The sequence below is a fragment of the Triticum dicoccoides genome, chromosome 2A (genome assembly GCF_002162155.2).
Source record: "Triticum dicoccoides isolate Atlit2015 ecotype Zavitan chromosome 2A, WEW_v2.0, whole genome shotgun sequence".
Lineage (NCBI taxonomy): Eukaryota > Viridiplantae > Streptophyta > Magnoliopsida > Poales > Poaceae > Triticum > Triticum dicoccoides.
This window is the reverse complement of record NC_041382.1, coordinates 1,753,444-1,772,894: the sequence shown is the minus strand read 5'-3', so window position 1 is coordinate 1,772,894 and position 19,451 is coordinate 1,753,444. Positions and strand designations below refer to the sequence as shown.

At 46.9% G+C, this 19,451-nt stretch overlaps 1 protein-coding gene and 1 pseudogene across 1 annotated transcript; both read right to left on the bottom strand.

Moving 5' to 3' along the window:
* Positions 1–2,705: 2,705 nt before the first annotated feature.
* LOC119358527 (cytochrome P450 709B1-like) lies at positions 2,706–10,890 on the bottom strand. Its single transcript, XM_037625024.1, has 4 exons — positions 10,614–10,890; positions 4,145–4,368; positions 3,622–3,875; positions 2,706–3,507 (listed from the first exon to the last, which is right to left on the bottom strand). The coding sequence occupies exons 1-4, from the start codon at positions 10,888–10,890 to the stop codon at positions 2,706–2,708; spliced, it is 1,557 nt and encodes a 518-aa protein (XP_037480921.1).
* A 2,180-nt stretch (positions 10,891–13,070) lies between these two features.
* LOC119352585 lies at positions 13,071–19,111 on the bottom strand (annotated as a pseudogene).
* Between the last annotated feature and the right edge of the window lie 340 nt (positions 19,112–19,451).

The window sequence follows — 19,451 nt, the reverse complement described above, 5'->3', positions numbered from 1 at the left end:
GTGAGGTAAGTGCGTACGTATGAGCAGTCTGCATCTGTACTATGTTAAAAAAACCTGATTTGTTGTTTTTTTAAGAGAGACGTTGCATGTCGTTTTGGTCACATACTGCACCGGTACTTTCACGTAATCATGTCGCATCAAAAAACCGTTCGTAGCCAAATCTAGATAAGTGTCACGTAGGAATCAAAAGAATTTACATCGAATGTCAAATAGTCAAGTAAAAAATTTTATGTGAACCAACTTGTGGTTGGATGGTTAGATGGATTGTGGTGTTCTCAGCCCATCAAGATTCAAGTCCTGCTGCTCGCATTTATTCCTGAATTTATTTCAGTATTTCTGACGATGCGCATTCAGTAGGAGAAGACGTTTCCGTCGATGACAAAGTGCCTACGGTGACTTCATAAATTTCAAGATAATATGTCGGCTTAGTCGGCAGGTGCTCATATGGATAGGGTGTGCGTGTGTGCGTTCATAGGGATGAGTGTATGCGCGTGTATATGAGCGCTTGCATCTGTACTGTGTTAAAAAATATAAAACTTTATAGGGTTAAATAGGAAAACCCACGTTAGGAAGGTGTCAAATAAACGGTTCACTATCCCGTTGATGGTGAATTCTAGTCCGCATATAGGTTGAGGGGTAGGGACCAAACGTGCACCCCTACATGGTACTGGACAAATTTTGCGCATTCCACTGGTTGTAGAACCTTCCATCGATCCTTTTTTTCGTGCTTTCTTCTGTCGGTTTTGCAATTGATGAAGAAAATTGTGAAGTATTTTCAAAACATCGAAATTTATTAAACATTGACATTCCTTCAGATTGAGTATTTATATAATGCAGAACGAACTTTTTGTAGTATACCATGCACATTTTCTTAATACGTGATGAACATTATTGTAAGACAAAATAAACTTTGTATGCTACAAGGATAAAAATATAAAAATAAAGAAGGAAAAGAAATAAAAATAAATAAAAACATAAACAGAAAAAATAAAAAATAAACAGAAAAAGAAGAAACAGTGAACCGACCGTTAGCCGGCCCAAACTGGGGCCTCGGCAGGCCGCGAATCAGCGAAACCACGCCTTTTGACGCTCGCAAGCATCAAATAGGAATCACCACCTGCAAAAGGGGACTCTTCTTTAACAATCTTATATTTACTAATCGAAGGCACCATACCGGCCTCCATGTTAATCTCAACACCTAATCTAATTGTCCGTCCGATCTCATGATTAATTAACTACAGCCATACGATGATGTCCCTCAAGGAGTCCTACCCTAATGTCCCACGTGCATGCCTCTTTATTACAAAAACGTTTTCCTCCCATACCCTTTCCTCCATCGATCATGCAACAATAGTAAAACAATATCTAGAGCCAACCTCTCCCCGATCCCCTTCCCCCCAATCTGCGATCCACCCCTAGCCATCGAGCCAACCTCTCCCTGATCCGCTTCCCCCCGATCTGCAATCCAGCCCCAGCCATGATGTGTTGGCAATATCAAGCCAACTTCTCCCCGATCCACTTCACTTGAATCTGCAATCCAGCCCCAACCATGATGTGTTCGCTGCAAACCATCGGGGTTGATGGGGGCTGAGTAGGAGATTCTTCTAATCTCTTCATCGATCATGCCCAGTCAAACCGCAATCCACGATGCGTGATACAGTGGAGGAGGAGGCGCATCCATGGCTCTTTGAATCGGATCGGACAGCTGCCATTGTTGGCCACGGTTGAAGACTGGAGCAAGTACGGAAAACTGATGACGCCACGGTTGTCAAAAGAACTATGGCAGACTCTTCTAGCTCCAGACCTCGACGCATCGGTGAAGAAACCACATGCACGCCCTCCTCCTATTACCAGTATCATGAATAGCCGCAGGTCCTTTAGGTGGAGGTCACTAGTTAAATATGAATGAAGGTTTTATCATAGAGGAAGATGAGTGGGTCTGCAGTTTTTCAAAAGAAAATTAAGGAGATGCAGGCAAAGAAGGATGTGCCATGGCATGCTAATTAAGTACTAGAGCATGCAGGTCATCATGTCTGAAGCTGCTGGCCGGCCGGTGGCATCTGGTGTGGAGGACGGACACATCACATCACCCGGTGTTGAGTAGCTAGCAGCAATGTGTAATGGTAGCCAGCTTCATTGTTTTTGATGTTTGGGTTCTCCTTCTCTCTCATATATATGCAATGCTACAAGCAACTTTCAGTTTATAGGGAGTTTTCCTTCTTCTACCGTCTTGCACATTTATATATTTCTGTCGTTACAGGAATTCAGTTTCTATTGTTTTACCTTTTCCCCACGTTTTTTAGCAGAACCACCATCTATACTTTTACTGGAATTGTGACAGTTGGCGGTAAAACGTCTGAGCATTCCAGTGCATGAGTCATATCCGAGTTGATATACAGACGTGGGCATCCGAATGCACGTATAGTTCAAGAACCTTACAATGATGGTGTGGGCCCTAGGTGGGCCCTATATGTCAGGTTCATGGCCCTACCCTTAGTAGGTGACCCCATCAGGTAACATGGTGATCTTCGAGCCAGTATAGACCAGTAAATATCAACTTTATTAAAGTGTAGAGGGAGGGTGTGGTACAATGAAAATAATGAAAACGTGAATTATTAGTCGCCAAGCACAGATTGAGTAGCATGTTCCGTGGTACAACCCACATTATGTGGCATCTTATTATTACCGATATACTAAGCACAAATCTACACATGCAAGCTTTTGAGGACCACTTGAAGCCCATATCTCGGTCGTATCGTGAATACATCCATGGGTGCATGGACATACTTTGGGGATAGTGAGACTGAGAACCTCTGCAGGATCATCGCGAGCACAACCTTGGCCTCGATCATGGTAAAGTTCTGCCCAATGCAAGCCCTGGGCCCCATAGAGAAAGGCAGAAATGCGTATGGGTGCTTTGCGGCCCTGCTCACCCCGTTCTTGAACCTCTGAGGCTTGAATTCTTCAGCGTCCTCACCCCAGAGCTCCTTGTCGCGGTGTATCGTCTTGATCGGGGTCGATAGAATTGTGCCTTCCGGCACCCTAATGCCCCTGAGCTCAAGATTGCTGCCTGTTTTCCTCTGGATGTTGGTGACGGGGCCATATAGCCTGAGAGTTTCTAGAATGAACATGTCGACCAGCTTCATATTGTTGAGCATGTCGCCAGCAGGGATTTCCGTGCCACTCTCTCTCGTCACCTCCTCCCTAAGCTTCTCTTGCCACTCTGAGTGGGTGCTTAACAAGAACGTGGTCCAGGTGAGCAGCTGTGCAGTGGTCTCATGGCCAGCTAAGTAGAAGGTCTTGCACTCTTCTATGATCTCGTCCATGCTCATGAGTGGGTTTTGCGCGTGCTCTGGCCCGCAAGCATTCAGGATTATCCCAAGCATGTCGTTCCCGTATCCCATGGTGTCCTTGCAGTTAAGGCGATTTTTGATGATGTTGACGAGTATGCTCCTCACCTCTTTGTTGAGCGTATGCATCTTTACGTTATTTTTCGTAGGAAGGTACCTGGTTAATTTCAGAAACATGAATATGCATTCGTCAAACTGTTCTTTCTGAAATTGTATATTAATTGCCTGTTGATTTTGCACATGTTGCATGTGTCACATGCGAAGTATGTACCTGAATCCTGGGACGAGGTTCCAAACATTGAATAAACTAGAGAAGGCAAGAAATTGGAGCTCTTTCTGCGCCAGATAGACTTGCTTGGCCTCTTTGTGGTTTCTCCCAAATGCCACGCGTGAGATCACGTTGGCCGCAACCTCCTCGAACTGGCAACTAATATCGACTTCCACATGGCCACTACTCTTCTCCAACTTTGCTTCCCAGTCCGACAGCATCAACCCAACACAATCAGACACCGTTACTGCCAACATCTATGGAGCCAAGCAATGAGTCAGAAAAGTCCCGTACGGAAGTAATACTTCCTCCGTTCCTAAATAGGTGATGTTTATTTTTTATTTTTTTATATGGTCTCCATTAGGTCACTTGATTCGGTCACGCGCTAATATTTTAGATTAACATGTTAGAAAAGAATTATTAACGGATTTGCATCTATACCAGTATAATAGAATTTGTATCTCACAAATTCTAATAGTTTTTTTATTAATGGAATTGCTAGTTTGCTAAAAAAAGTATTATACACCTTTAGCTTGTCGACACTGAAGACTGGGTGGACGACCTTGCGGTGGCGCTTCCACTCGTCGCCGTCGATGAGGATGAGCCCTTTGCCGAGCAAGCAGGCAAAGTGGTGGTTGATGGGATTCTTCGGGAACAGCCCCGAGCGGTCAGAGAGCACCTGCTTCACCATGTCCACGTCCCCCATGAACAATTCCGGCCTCTTTCCGAGCCACGAGACGAACGTACGTCCTGCATGCGCGCACACTCCATCATCACGTACGTATGAACTACCTCCGTCCTAGTTTATTAGTCTCCTTAATACTTTGTGCCAAAATTTCACCATGTTTAATTAATAAAATGTGAATACATGTCAGAAAAAAGTATCCTCGAAAATTATGTTCAAATACGCACTACTAGGAAAAGGCATGCTAGTGGCGCACCGAATTTGCCTTCTAATGGCGCACTACTGGTGCGCCATTAGTATCTGGTGTTCTAATGGCGCACCGCGTAGTGCGCCATTAGTGTAGCCTGCAGTGCGCCATTAGAATGCCTCCCAGGGGCCATATGTACAAATGTGCTTTGGCATTCTAATGGCGCACCAGCAGCTAATGCGCCATTAGTGTGATGATCACAGTGCGCCATTAGTGTCTTGTGTGGTGCGCCATTAGTATGAATATTAGGTTTTATTTTTTTTTGCTTTTCTGATTTTTGCACAGGTTACAAAATATATTATTGCATAGAATATAGACAGCAGCACACAGCAACATCAGATTCATCAAATACAATAGAAGATTAGTCTCCGAATACAATTCATCATATTAGTCTCCGGATTCAAAAGACCGGACAAAGATAAAACATTACAAGTCTCAAGACCGCGAGTATCGAGTTTGCCTTCACATTACAAGTCGATATCGATCATCTAAACTACCATCACATAGAAGAGAGCTGTGGTCATCACGATGAGCATCATCGCGATCAAACTGGTCTTCATCCAGTTTCTCCAACGCTCCCTCCTCTCTCCCGCTAGATAGCGGGCGTATCTAGATTCGGCCTCCGCCCTAGTGGTGTACCCTTTGTAACTGTTACCGCTGAAACGGTGAACCTGTCTCCGACACTCCTCCCAGTCATCGTAGACTCCGGGAACCTTACCCTTGTACACGACATACGACGGCATCTCTATGCACAAGCCAAACAACAGACAATACATAAGCAATGTGTAAGTATGCAACAAAAGGATCGGAAGAGAAAAGCAAGACATTAATAGCACGATTCATGGTCCTACTAATAAATAGCATCGATTACATCTAAGTTGAACAACCGTCCAAACCAAAGAGACATCCGAATTCATTAAAGTTTAATTACAACATGAGCCAATCAATGTTTCAGAACTACACATCACTACTTTCGACTCAACTCATCGGACAGGAGCGTGGGTGAAGCCGCCGTCTGTCGTGATGGTCATGTAATCACGGTCGTTGTCACCCTGCATTTGTAGCGTTTCATCTATCTCACTGTTGGACGGTTGATATCTGAGGAAGAACTGCCCCGCGGTATGAAGGACATCTTGATGGATGATGTCCGCAAACTCCGACTGGATGCGAAAGAATTCTTGTCTGAGGTCCGCGTCCTGGACTGCCGACAAGCTCGCGGCCCAATCTTTGAGATTATCTGGTAGCAGAAGGTGATGATGGTCCCTTACGATCGCCCGCATGTGATGGAGGGCGTAGTAGGCATCCTTCTAACCGCCAGGCGGCTGCTTGACGCAGCAGAACTTCGTATTGTGTGAGAAGATGTGCTTGCCGTACTTACGAACTGGCCTGGTGAAGGTGCCTCCAGATTGGGCGTAGCCGGGGAGAACATCATCAAGAACTTTCTTCACATTTGTGTAGTCTATCATGGAGTTACGGTTCGGGTCGAAATATGTGGCCATGGAATATTTCGGGCTTAAGAGGATGAGTGTGCAATGTGTGTCACTGCACAGAACACGGAATGTTAGAAAAAAAAGAACGATCGAAATCTAAGAAATCATATGTTACGGGGCGGTTAAGGGATGACTTACTCGGGAAAGTAAGGCACAAGGAAGTTATCCTTATCTGCGTTTGCCAGAATGACGCCTTCGAGGTGTGAACTCGCAACTTGGCGGTCCCCAGCGCTGCTCAAGTGCTTGGCACGCATGTAGAAGGGGTCGACTATCACGATGTCCGGGATATTGTCTCTAATGATCCGCATCTGCATGCTCAGCGAAAACAGCCGAACGAAGGTGTAGTGCAACGGATGAAGGTTAAACATAGCAAAGATGTCATCAAACCGCAGGACGATCATACCCCCGATGTCGCCATCCACAAAGCCCTTGCTCTCTGGCACCTTGGCCACGAAAACCGGGTATGCCACATCCTTCTCTCTGAGACGCCGCTTCTCCAAAATCAGAACACTGTCGTGCAGACTCCGCATAGCACCGGTTGCAGCATTCAGCATATTTGGCGGTAGCATCGCCCTACCCGCCACATGCACCCTCCTCGAGATATCCTTAGGTGAAGGTGGCCCGTCCTGAGCACGGATCGAACTCGATGCCGGCTGGCTCGCACCGGCGCCCTTGTTAGTCTTTCGTTTCCGGCCCTTCTTCTTGATCTCCTGTAATGGGACCGAGTTCTGCTCACAGACCGCCTTCTTCAGCGTGTTGGGGCTGATAATATTTCGCGCCTCGGCTATCTGAGGCTCGGTGAAGGCGGGAGCTGGAGGCGTGTCCTGAGAACTGAACGCCAGACGACGCTTGTTGCAATTGGATTTCTCCGCCGTACCAGCTAGATCGCGGTGGTCTTGGTTGGGTTCTTGAGAAAGAGGCCCGCAGAACTCGTCAGCGTACCCATGTTCGGCAAAGTACTTATCAACTTTGGTAAATGTACCGTCGTCGTTGTCGTCGTCGTCCGGATCCTGTGCCATAGGGTTGTCCGGATCCTGTGCCATAGGGATGTCCGGCAGGTCCGGTAGCGTTGCGGCGTTCTTGCCATGGCTTGGCGCCGGCACGACTGGCGGTCTTGTCTGTGGGGTGGTGTCCCCCGCCCCCAAACGAATCTGGCTCTTCGGCCATAGCAGGGGCCAGTTTACGCAGGTGCCGAGGGTCATCTCATCTTCTTCGTCGGCCCCAGCGGGTCGAATCGGAGGTAATAGCTCGTCGCAGCCTGGCAGCACCCGGACCACTTCAACCCTATACATTGTGGTTGGCATCGGATTACCGTGGAACATGGGGTTGCCCGGTTGAACGATTCTGCCCTTGGCGACATCGACCAACTCGGCGCCCACGAAGTGCAGAAGAGTGCAAGGAACGTCGGCGGTGCCCTGGAAAAACATGTATAGGGCGTCAGGGATGCCCAGTCAAAGGCAAGGAGATGAAGTCATCGGCCGAGAGGCTTAGTTACCGTGATGCCGTCGAGCTCGGCTAATGTCGAGGCACCGCCAACGGCGGGCGTGCAACTGACGGAGGGGGCGCTTGCTGGCGAGGTGCCAAGCAGGGTACCAAGCAGACTCTCGCACACGTTCTTCGTGATATGCATGACATCAAGGCTGTGAGGCACACGGTGGATCTTCCAGTACGGCAAGTCCCAGAAAACAGACCTCGTTTTCCATACCTTCAGCAGCGGCTCTGGCGCCTTTCGCTTCTTTCCCGGCAGTGGGCAGTCTTTCCAATTTTTCAACAGCTTGTCTATTTCCTCGCCGCTCCTCGTACACGGGCGTTTTCGGGGTTCGGTTTCACCATCGAACAGATCCTTGCGTTTCCTCCACGGGTCATCATCGCGAAGCCACCTTCGATGTTCCATGAACACGGTTTTCGGAGACCCGGGATCTCTATCTAGCTGGCGATACGTTGTGTCATCCATGCACCTTACGCATCCAGAAAATCCGTGGACTACCTGCCCCGCGAGATATCCGTAACCGAGATAGTCATGCACCGTCGTGAGCAGTGCGGCTCTCATAGGGAAATATTCTTTCTCTGCGGCGTCCCACGTATTGGCTGGCGTTTTCCACAGCGTGTCAAGCTCCTCTTTCAGCAGCCCCAGATACAGATTGATGTCGTTCCCTGGTTGTTTCGGCCCTTCAATTAGCATACTCATGTGAATGTACTTCCTCTTCATGCACAACCAGGGGGAAGGTTGTACATCCACACAAACACAGGCAGGTGCTATGTGTGCTTCTCTGGCTGCCAAACGGATTGACTCCATCGGTGCTCGCGCCCAGCACGATGTTCCTTGGATCGTTCCCAAATTCTGGGTATTCAAAGTTCAACGCTTGCCACTGGCTCGCATCCTTAGGGTGACTCAGCATCTTGTCTTTTTTATCTATCTCCGGATCATTTGCGTCATCTTCTCGCTTCTTCTCCTCCCTATCCGCGTGCCAACGCAGGAGCTTTGCTACCTTAGGGTCCGTGAAATACCGCTGCAGACGAGGAGTGATCGGAAAGTACCACACCGATTTTCGAGGAGCTTTCTTCCTCTTCTTCTATCGAGTGACGCCGCACACCGGACATATGGTAGACTCCGCGTGCTCGTCCCGATAAATGATGCAATTGTTCATGCACACATGGTATTTCACGTGCGGTAAATCCAGAGGACACACGATTTTCTTCGCCTCCTCGAAACTGGTCGGGCACTTGTTCCCCTTGGGAAGACGTTTGTGCCAGAATGACATGTTCTCGTCGAAGCATGCGTCGGTCATTTTGTGTTTTACCTTCATCTCCAGAGCCATGAGCGTTACTTTCAGGCGGGTATCCTCGGGCCTGCATCCTTCATACAATGGAGTAACCGCGTCTATCTCCAGTTGATCCAGCTTGGCTTTCTCTCGGGCGGCAGCTCTTGCGTTATCCGTCCGCTTGAGAAGCAGCTCTTGAATATGAGGGTCCTGCACCCAGCCTCCATCGTCGTCTGCTCCGGCATCTTCATCTTCATGATCATTCCCTTCGTCTTGATCTTCCTCATCATCATGTACGACATCTTCTACATGATGACTACAGCATCACCGTCGTGATCATGTCCTGGAGATTCTTCATCTTCTCGCCCGCCCTCGCCGCGGTGGTACTTGTCTTGTTGCCCTTCCTCATTTCTTGCCCGGCCCCGGCCATGGACGACTTGATAGTCATCTTCATCACCTTGCCACCGATAGCCATCCATGAAACCACGCAAGAGCAGGTGGTCCCGCACCAGCCCGGAATCCGGGTCCGCAATAAGGCTCTTCAGCTTGCATCTTCGACATGGACATCTTATCTCCGTCTCGTTCTTTTGAAGCATCTCGGCCTTCGCGGAGCTCAAAAACCTATTCACGATGCCTTCAGTCATCGTGCGGACCATGGTCGCCTGTGGGGTAGAGCAAAACGATATGTTAGAACCAAGAGAAAATTTGGCATGACCTTCCCTAAAAATAGGACCAAAAAAATGCATAGTGCCAAAATTCTCGCTGAAACGGAAATGAATCAAAACATTCCGGCAAAATATTGGCAACTATCGCATATTTCAAATACCGGTACCTTCAAACACAAACATATATGCAACACCACAAACACATGCAACACCACAAACATACATAGATCTAGCCAGGCCACAAAAAGTGCATGTGCACGTTGTTGGAGCGAGCTAGGGAGAAAAAAAAATAGATCTATATCATGAAGATAGCTTTCCCTTACTTACCTACCAAAAAAAGGTAATTTCACCACTTAATTTTGTTGAATCTATGGTGGAAATGAGGTGAGGAGGAGGAGATGGCCGAAAGCTTGGAGAAGGAGGTGGGGAAAGTGAGTGGGTAGGTGTGGGCTGTCCAAAATATCTTGTTGGTCCCAGGTTACTAATGGCGCACCGTAGGAAAATGCGCCATTAGTAACCCTGGTTACTAATGGCGCATCAGCCTACGGTGCGCCATTAGTAGTTTTGCAAAAAAGTAAAAATAATAAGTATATATACTAATGGCGCATCTCCTCTGAGTGCGCCATTACTAGTTTAAACTAGTAATGGCGCACTGTGCCACGATGCGCCATTAGTAGTTTTGCAAAAAAAAAGAATAAAACAAAATTTACAGTAATGGCGCACTGCCTGCTTGGTGCGCCATTAGTAGTTATAGATAGTAATGGCGCATTATGGACCCGATGCGCCATTAGTATGTATGGGAAAATGGAAAAAAAATAATTCATACTAGTGGCGCACCCTGTTTACGGTGCGCCATTAGTGTCTTCCACACTAATGACGTATCATAAACAGGTGCGCCATTAGTATATAGTAGTGGCGCACTGCTTCCACGGTGCGCCATTAGAATCAATCCTATCTATAGCCCTTTTCCTAGTAGTGACGAATCCAACGATATAATTTTTTGTGATGTGCACTAATTTTTGATCAGTTATAATTCTGATTAATTAAATTTTGGCATAAAATACAAAGAGGATCACAGGACGGAGGTAGTAGGATGAGAAGAAAGCGCCCGTGCAAATGGTCCAAAAAATTAAGGCGTGGACGTACCGTAGAGGGCCATCCATTTGCGAAAGTGGGGCTGCACCAGGGCGCCGTAGTCATGGCAGCCGACGTCGAGCACGAGGCCTGCGCTCTCCACGAGGAGCCGCTTCATCTCGACGATGTTGCCGACCAGGAACCGGTAGTCCGGCCCGCGCACGCCCTGCGCCCGGAACGCCCTTGTTATGGCGAGGGGTGACCACAAGAACCGTGACAACGCGCTGATGATGGCCCACGACGTGGCCAAAGACGCCGCCACCGCCACCCAGATCATGGCCACGCCCATGGTGTCTTTGTTCCTGGTGGGAGACTCGATGTAGCCAAAGAGGTGGTATTTATACACCAATTTTGGCCAGCGACGGTGAAGGTCTTCTCTCGTGGAATGGTTATGGGGGTAGCCACACCCACGCACGATTTGGGTCCTTGTGTACGGATTTCTGTGACGTGAGTCACTGTGTTTGATTAAAATCGAAGGTGGCTCGGCAAACCGTGGACAAGGTTCTTTTTCTTCCTCAAAATGAATTCAGATCTATTATCAAATGAGCTTCATCGGTAGTACAAAGCACCTCAAACATAATAAAAACTACATCAAGATTCTGAGACCACCAAACGATCACTACCGTCGCCAGAACGAACCGCCGGCGTGCCATTGTCGCCGCTCCACTAGATTAGTCAGCTTGATCTTGCCGATGAATGCAGGGGTAGTCTTCATGCACGTGCCCCTATGGACCATTGCCTTAAAGCCACGCGCTCGTCGCAGTTGAACCCTTGAATAAATATAAAGAACCTATCCAAATCTCACCACATGATAAGAAACCCTAACCTCGTTGCCACAAGGAGACGGCAGGAACCTACGCCGAGCACCGTTGACTACGTGCGTATCGACAAACTCGAAGAGAATCAAAGCTCAAAATACAAAGTCAAAAAAGAAGCGCCACCATCCGTCCGAGCGCCACACCCGCATGGACTAAAAGACCCTAATCTAGAACTACCAACCGGAGCAGAGGCACCGGGATTCCCCTCCCAGCCACCGGCTGATGGAGCGGCAGGCCGAGGGGTGGCAAATCCACGGGCTCACCGACGAAGTTTGGAGGAAATAGTTTGTCCTAGCCTTCAAGGGACAACGAAGGAAAGGCTACAAAACCGTGGACAAGGCTGCTTTCGTGAGCTCACAGTTGCCGTGACGTGTCTTCTTGGCCCAATGCCTTGCTACTCACACTCGGCAGCAGTTTGCCGAGCGTCACGCACAACAGTGGCATAGGGTGAAACAAATAGTAAGGCGGGCCGGATGGGTTAACCTGATGGAAACTGTTGGTCTGGCTGCATAGTGTCCAGCATTCCTTCTGGGCTAGGCAGGCCAAGGCCTAAGGTAGCTTCACCATTGCGCACAGGGACAAAATGTTCTGGAATGTACCAGGTGCCACTGCCATATGTCATCTGTGCCAAGTTCCATCCCTTTGACCCTCAGCAAGGTTCCAACGCTTGCCACATGTCTACTTGTTGGACTGCCATCTTAAGAAACACTCCGAAAAACTGTAATATAGATTTATTTCTTTGGTTTGCTCCAGCACACATTTGACTCGCATATAACATTTGACACTCATAAAACAAAATCTGCAGTTCACTAATTTGGTCCTTGCAGTCCCCCCGATGGATATATAAAAAATATTATAGAAAGACCAAAAAAAGTCATGCGATTCACTTTGATTCATGCCATGCTTCACTTCCCAGTTCGGTAACTGCACTCCGTCGTTGGAGTTTACTTGTCTATCCCCTGTAGTCGGTTGTTCTCTGGTGCAGTTCACATGGGTCAGACAAAAAGTGCAACTTGAGATTAAACATATTTCCAAAACTAGTCTTAAACCGTAAAGAATTATACATATGTTTTCGCCTCTTTGGTACTTTGGATATTGTCTGTACCCATACTATTGATGACTTTTGTTGTGTTTGTGTTATGTTGGACCATGTTGGTCTCTAGTTGTATTATAATTTGGATCTTGGCACTTGTATGCCCAATTCATATATATGTTGCCTCTTTGGTAGTGAAATTGTTGTGATATTCGGTTTGCAAAGTCCTTGGCATATGACACTGTGTGTGTCCGAGATGAAGTCATAAGCTTACTTGCGGTCTCTTTGTATGTGCTTTTATTCTAGAAATGGACCTCTAAGGTCCATATTTAGAATGGTACCGCATACGGGGACTTGCACCGAGCAATGCCTGCAAAGCTTGATCTATGTTTCCTATGAGTGGTAAGATGAGCCAGGGAAGAAAGAAATATTCAAATGTTTATTAAATCCCCTTATTTAAAACATACATAACTTATTATAAGATAATGATACAAGTAAGAAAATTTGAAGTGTTTTTTTATTTGCCATACGGGATTTGTACTGACTATGTGTGAAAATTCTTGTTCACGGCATTTATTCTTCATCGCATGTGTGGATGTGCATGCTTGCGTGCATGCACTATAAACGTGCGAGCATGTGCATGTGCATGTGTAAGGCGGCCAACTCCCGTAGGAAGGCATCGGCGTGCTCCGGCTTGACGCAGAGGGACACGACGTCGACGCCGTCCGTTCCCTTGCATGGCGGGCACATGACGCAGACGTTCATGGGCACCCGCTCTGCCGGTGACAGTGGTGGCATCACCCGCGCCGGTCCCCCACGCCCAAAGTCTACCGCGTCGAACCCAAGGTTCCGCAAGCTTGTCACAACCAGCGTGTTGTGCCTCGGAGGGGGGTTCTCCTGCTGCTGACCCACCCCGGCACAGGCGCTGGTGGTCTCGTCGCCGCCGTCCGTGATCATACCCTGTATTATCTCCTTGGCAAGCCTTATGAGCTTCACCAGGTCCTTGATGTCGCCGCTCGCCACCGTGCTGCTCTTCGCCTCCACCGGCTGACTCCCGACGCAGTTGCCGTAGTAGCCGCGCTTGGCACGCACTAGCCCGCGCATGTCGCTCGAGAAGACGAGGGCCGCTGGCGTGTCGGGGTTGGAGATCAGCACGCGGGTGCGGCACTGCCACAGCACCGCTGCGACGGCGTCGAACACCGTGCAGTCGCCGCCACACTCGGCTTTGATGCAGCTGATCAAGCTCCATGAGATGGTGACGTGGAGGCATGCCATTTCCTCCATTCCAACCCTCATCCTAGACCTCATTGCGGTGACGACAGGCGACGGGAGGCGCGGGATTGTGCCATCGGCTTCGGACCGGACCGGAACGACGGACGGCGTTGGCATCCCACGGGCGAGCTCGGCGACGGCCTGGAGGAACTGCGCCATCCCAGCCGCGTCGGCCAGGACGTGGTTCGATCCACTAGCGTGGTGTCGCTGGGGCGGCAATAATCGGCAGGGTAGCGCACGGCAAGGTCCCCGAGGAGCAGCGCCGACATCATGAGTTGGTCCAGCGCACAGCTAGCCGACGCGCTCACGAACGAGACGCCCTCTCCCGTGCACAAGATGTGGATCGGCTCCCCATCGGGTCCGACGACGAGGCGGCCAGCCATAGGATAGGGTGCCTCCGACAGGGCCTTCTTGACTGTCTCAGCAGGTTCATCGATTGGGTGGTCGAAGACGAGGAGCAGCGTGACAGGAACAGGAGCGAAACACTTGTCGAAAGAGGAGAGGTTGATAATGCCAGTGTGGTATCTCCAGCCCACCAGGGTTCAAGTCCTGGTGCTCGCATTATTCCTAGATTTATTTTAGGATTTCTGGCAATGCGCATTCAGTGGGAGGAGACGTTCCCCTCGACGACGAGACGCCTACGGTGACTTCGTAAATCTCAAGATGATATGACAGCTCGGTCTTTCGAAAGTGCTCATAGGGATAGGGTGTGTGTGCACGCGCGTGTTCATAGGGGTGAGCGTATGAGTGTATGTATGAGCGCTTGCGTCTGTGCTGTGTCAAAAAAAAACATGTAAGTCCCACATACAATGCTGACGGCATCGACCACGTGTCGCCTCTCTCAGCGACTATATTTGCTACTTCTAATATAGTCTATTTGTTATTTGTAAAACGGCTAAATATTATAATTTCTAGGCCAACCAAGAATTGTATAGGAATTTTTATTAATGACATATATTATATACTAAAAGACGAGGCGGATGGCAAAGCGAAGTCTATAAAAAAATAAAAACTACTTACCGCACCCTTGTATATTTCAATGTACACATATAATACATTTATAGAGTACTTATTTTCTATAATCTGAGCTAAAAAATGTATTTTCTTTTGTGTTCCTTCGTGCTGTATCCAAAATTCGATTGCTTGATGATCTGATCTTTATTCATTTGTGTCAAAACTTAAATGTACGTCCATAATATTGAAATAATTTCTCTCATAGGTTATTTTTATGACTATAGTTTATCATGTGACCCAAACTCCTATAAGCTAGTAATTACTCCCTCCGTTTCTTTTTAGTCCGCATATAAGGTTTGGTCAAAGTCAAGCTTTGTAGAGTTTGACTAACTTTATATTAAAAAATATAAACATTCACAATATGGAATGAATATTATCAGATGCACCATGAAACGAATTTTCATACTATATAGTTTTAGTATTGTAAATGTTCATATTTTTTATATAAATTTGGTCAAACTTTGTGTAGTTTGACTTTGACTAAATCTTATATGCGAAGTAAAAATAAACGGAGGGAGTATGATTTTATTTTTTATCTTAGACACATGTATCAACAATTACCTTATGGTAATCACCCTAGGAAATCAAATGAAAAACACGTGGTACGATATAATATATAATCAGCTTTATATGTGTACAATAATAGGTGTAAAAAGACAACGATATATTATAACTAGATTACAAATTAATATTTTGCAACTTATTACTTACAAGACTACCACTCGCACCAAACCCGAGTCTGCACATCTTATTTTTATGAGATACTCCTACAATGCTTAAATTTGTTATACTACTACAATAAATAGAATATTTTGAAATTATAATGATAATCAAGAAGAAACACGAGCACCAATTTTGTATTTTCTTTAGATAAATCATCGTACATCGAACCTAAACACGTCACAGTTAATAGATGTTTATCATTGTACCCAATTGTACCAACTAGCTGCTTCACTCAAACCTTAAATGTTAGCAACCAGCGCTCCTCACGTACTCTTCCAATTCATGTACCCCTCGAGTGGACAATGATACAGTTAATTATTCTTATGTTGTATATGACTAATATAGTTAAAACATTTTTCTAGCATGCAAAAGACACATATCATAACCTCTCTCTCTCTCTCTCTCTCTCTCTCTCTCTCTGTGTGTGTGTGTGTGTGTGTGTGTGTGTGTTTCTTTTTCGACATGTCATAATAGTCATTTGACCCTACATGAAATTGAATTGAAGATTTTTATGCCACAAGTGATATTTATTTAATGGAATATATGAAGCCACAATCAGCATTCCTCGAATGATCTACCCACACTAAAGACGAAGTCCTTGCATTTGTGATGGACAGTGCCTAACTCTTTTGTGCTTACACTAAATTTTTTGGGGAAAACAAAGACACCTTATATGAAGGAACGACGGTAATACGAATTCCTCATACTACTACAGTAAACAGAATATTCAGAGCCATAATCAAGAAAAAACATTAGCACAAATTGTTTATTTTCTTTAGATAAATCATCGTATATCGTACCAGAACATGTCGCAGTCAATAGATGTTTATCATTGTACCTAATTGTACCAACTAGCTATTTTAATCAAACCTTGAAATTTAGCAACCAACGCTCCTCACGTACCTTCTTTCGAGCCGTACGTTTGGTGGGATCATGTGATCGTTGTCTTCCAGTCTTCACCATTAATACCTAGTACACGTACGAGCAACAGTACTTCTCGTACATTGAGCTACTGATAGCATGCGATATAATAACTATTAAATTAGAGAAGTCTAGCTTTCCACGTTTATCATCATTAAATAATGGGCGACCCTAGGCGCCGGCCGAACGGCGCAAGTTTGGCCCAGAAGCGCCGCGGCGGCCTCCCAATCCGTACTACACGGCGCCGTCTGATCTTACGCGGCTTCGCTCTCATCCCTACATAACTTCATATGCGAAAAAAGAAAAAACAATCCCCTCGCCTCTCCACCACGTGACTCCGTTCATATGCGCAGCTCTGGCGAGGGCAACGACAACTGGCCGATTGCTGACTCGCAGAGCTACCCTCCCGGTGCTCGCCGATGATCCTCTCCAGCCATCAATTTTGGTTCAAGCTCCGCCATCAACCGGTTGCAACTCCCGCCGCCTCGATGCTCCATGGTTGTAGCATCCCATTGCGCTGCTCGCGTGACGCTTGCCTCACAAGTTTCCCCCGAAGGACAGCCACCGCTCTCCGCCATTAAATGGATGTAATAAATTTCTCGCCCAGTAGTAGCAAAAACTGACGAAGGTTGCAACAAAATGTTGTCACCACCGTCGCGGGTCGCGGGTCGCAGCTCTGCCATGAATGGATGCGGGTCGCGGGTCACCACCGTCGCGGGTCGTCGGTTGTAGCAAAATCTGATGGCGGTTGCAGAAAAACGTCATCGCCACCGTCCCAGGTCGCAGCTCCGCCGTGAATTACGGAGAGATTCTTTTCTTACTACCTTTCTATTGGGGACTACGTACTAGTTTTTATGAACGGAATGTATTGGATGGTGGAAGGGCACACACGGAAAACTGGGACGAAAAGAGAAATACACCTACATTGTGGAATTTTTGGGAAAAACAAAGACACCTTATATAAAGGAACGATGGGAGTACAATGCTTGAATTTCTCATACTACTAAAATAAACAGAATATTTTCAAATTACAACGACAATCCAGAAAAACATTAGCACAAATTGTTTATTTTCTTTAGATAAATCAGCGTATCTCGTACCAAAACATGTCACAGTTAATAGATGTTTATCATTGTACCCAATTGTACCAACTAGCTGTTTTACTGAAACCTTAAATTTTAGCAACCAACGCTCCTCATGTACTCTTCCAATTCGTGTACCCATCGAATGGACAATGATACAGTTAATTATTCTTATGTTGTATATGACTAATATAAGTGTGTGTGTGTGTGTGTGTGTGTGTGTGTGTGTGTGTGTGTGTGTGTGTGTGTGTGTGTGTGTGTGTGTGTGTGTGTGTGTGTGTGTTGTTTTTGTTTTTCAACATGTCATAATAATCATTTGACCCCACATGAAATTGAATTGAATATTTTTACGCCACAAGTGATATTTATCTAATGGAATATATGAAGCCACAATCATCATTCCTCGTAAGATCTACCCACACTAAAGATGACGTCCTTGCATTTGTGATGGACATTGTATAGTGCCTTTGCAAGACGTTTTATTTGTAGGATTGAAATCTACAAGAATACGTCACATGTTCTATTCTAACATGTAATTAAACCAAAAAAAAATCCATCGAATGCAACCACATGTTGTTTTCTATGTTTGAATGAAATCAATGTCATGATCCTAACTTGTTTTTTAGAAAAAAGATCTCATTTTTTCAATCAAACAACATATTTTACAAAATAACTGTGTGTTTCAATTTCCCACGGTTGAAGATATATATGTAGGTGTATCTATCTTAGTTTGATGGTCTACCTAATTCCACATATTTTCATATGAATTTTGGAAGATTGGAATTTTGAGGGCTTATTTGATTTGTAAGATTCAGGAATGTTTCCTACAAATTGGCTTTGAACTACATTCCATAGTAAGTTCCTGAACCAGGCTTTTGCCCCTCTTGATATATAAAGCAACATTCGGAATACATGGCCGAATGACACAAGGTAGTCAGGAAAGCCCTCGTGAATAGTAGATACAAGAATAGCCTGCCAATAGAATTCACACCAAAGAAAGATGCGCATGGCAAAAGAACGACATGAAGACACTGCCGAGCAAGAGCAAAGGACGACACAACACACCATTGCGGTCCGAGTGACAATGCCCCATGAGGGTAATGGCAGAAAAAGATGCTGCTATCGAGACCAAAGAAACATTGATTTTCACCTGGAGCCCTGGCATTGGGCAGAAAAAGAAGTGAGGGCCACCTGCCGGCCACATGACCAAAAGGGCTAGACACCACCACCACTACGAAGCCCAAAGAGAGCCAAATTGGTAGCCTGCCATGCAATGACGTCGCCCCAGCATCCCAGTTGAACTTATCGACGCCATAGGGTGTCTCGCACCCAACCCACGAGATCCTACCACAATTGAAGGATGAAGGGAAGCCAAAATTGCCATCACGGCTGCACCGCAACAAATCACCGTGCCGTGCAAAACGAGAACTAACTTGAGCCACTGACTGACAGCTAACAAGCAGCACCAGAGGGGGTAGCGACTAGCGCTTTGTCAGATCTGGCCAATCTCCATCGTGACGGGGGCCACCCAAGTAGCCGGCACCTCAAGCCACTCTGGTCGCCTTTGTCGCACCGGTCACCATCATCTCCATCACCACCCATGGCGTCCCTGCGCCCACCATCCTCAGGCCGCAGCCTTGCCGCCATCACCAAGTCATCATGCCCCTGAAGAAGCTCGGCGCCGTGCCAATGGCCGTCTGAACCACCGCCACCATGGAGGAAGACTACCCATTCCCTCGAAGCCACTAGTACAACCCGTGGGTTCCTAGGAAGCCCAAGAGCTCCCTACCGCCGTGGGCAGATCCGATCGGGGTCGCTGCTACTACAGACCCAGACAACCGTGAAATCTCTACAACTCCACCGCCCACGCGTGCCACCGGCCAAGCCATGTGCCTAGCCACCGCCACACCCAAGTGAGAACCCGTGTCCCCACAAGCTCCGCATACCGTGCTACGAGTCACCAGCCGGGGAGAAAGAAGGCCCCCGC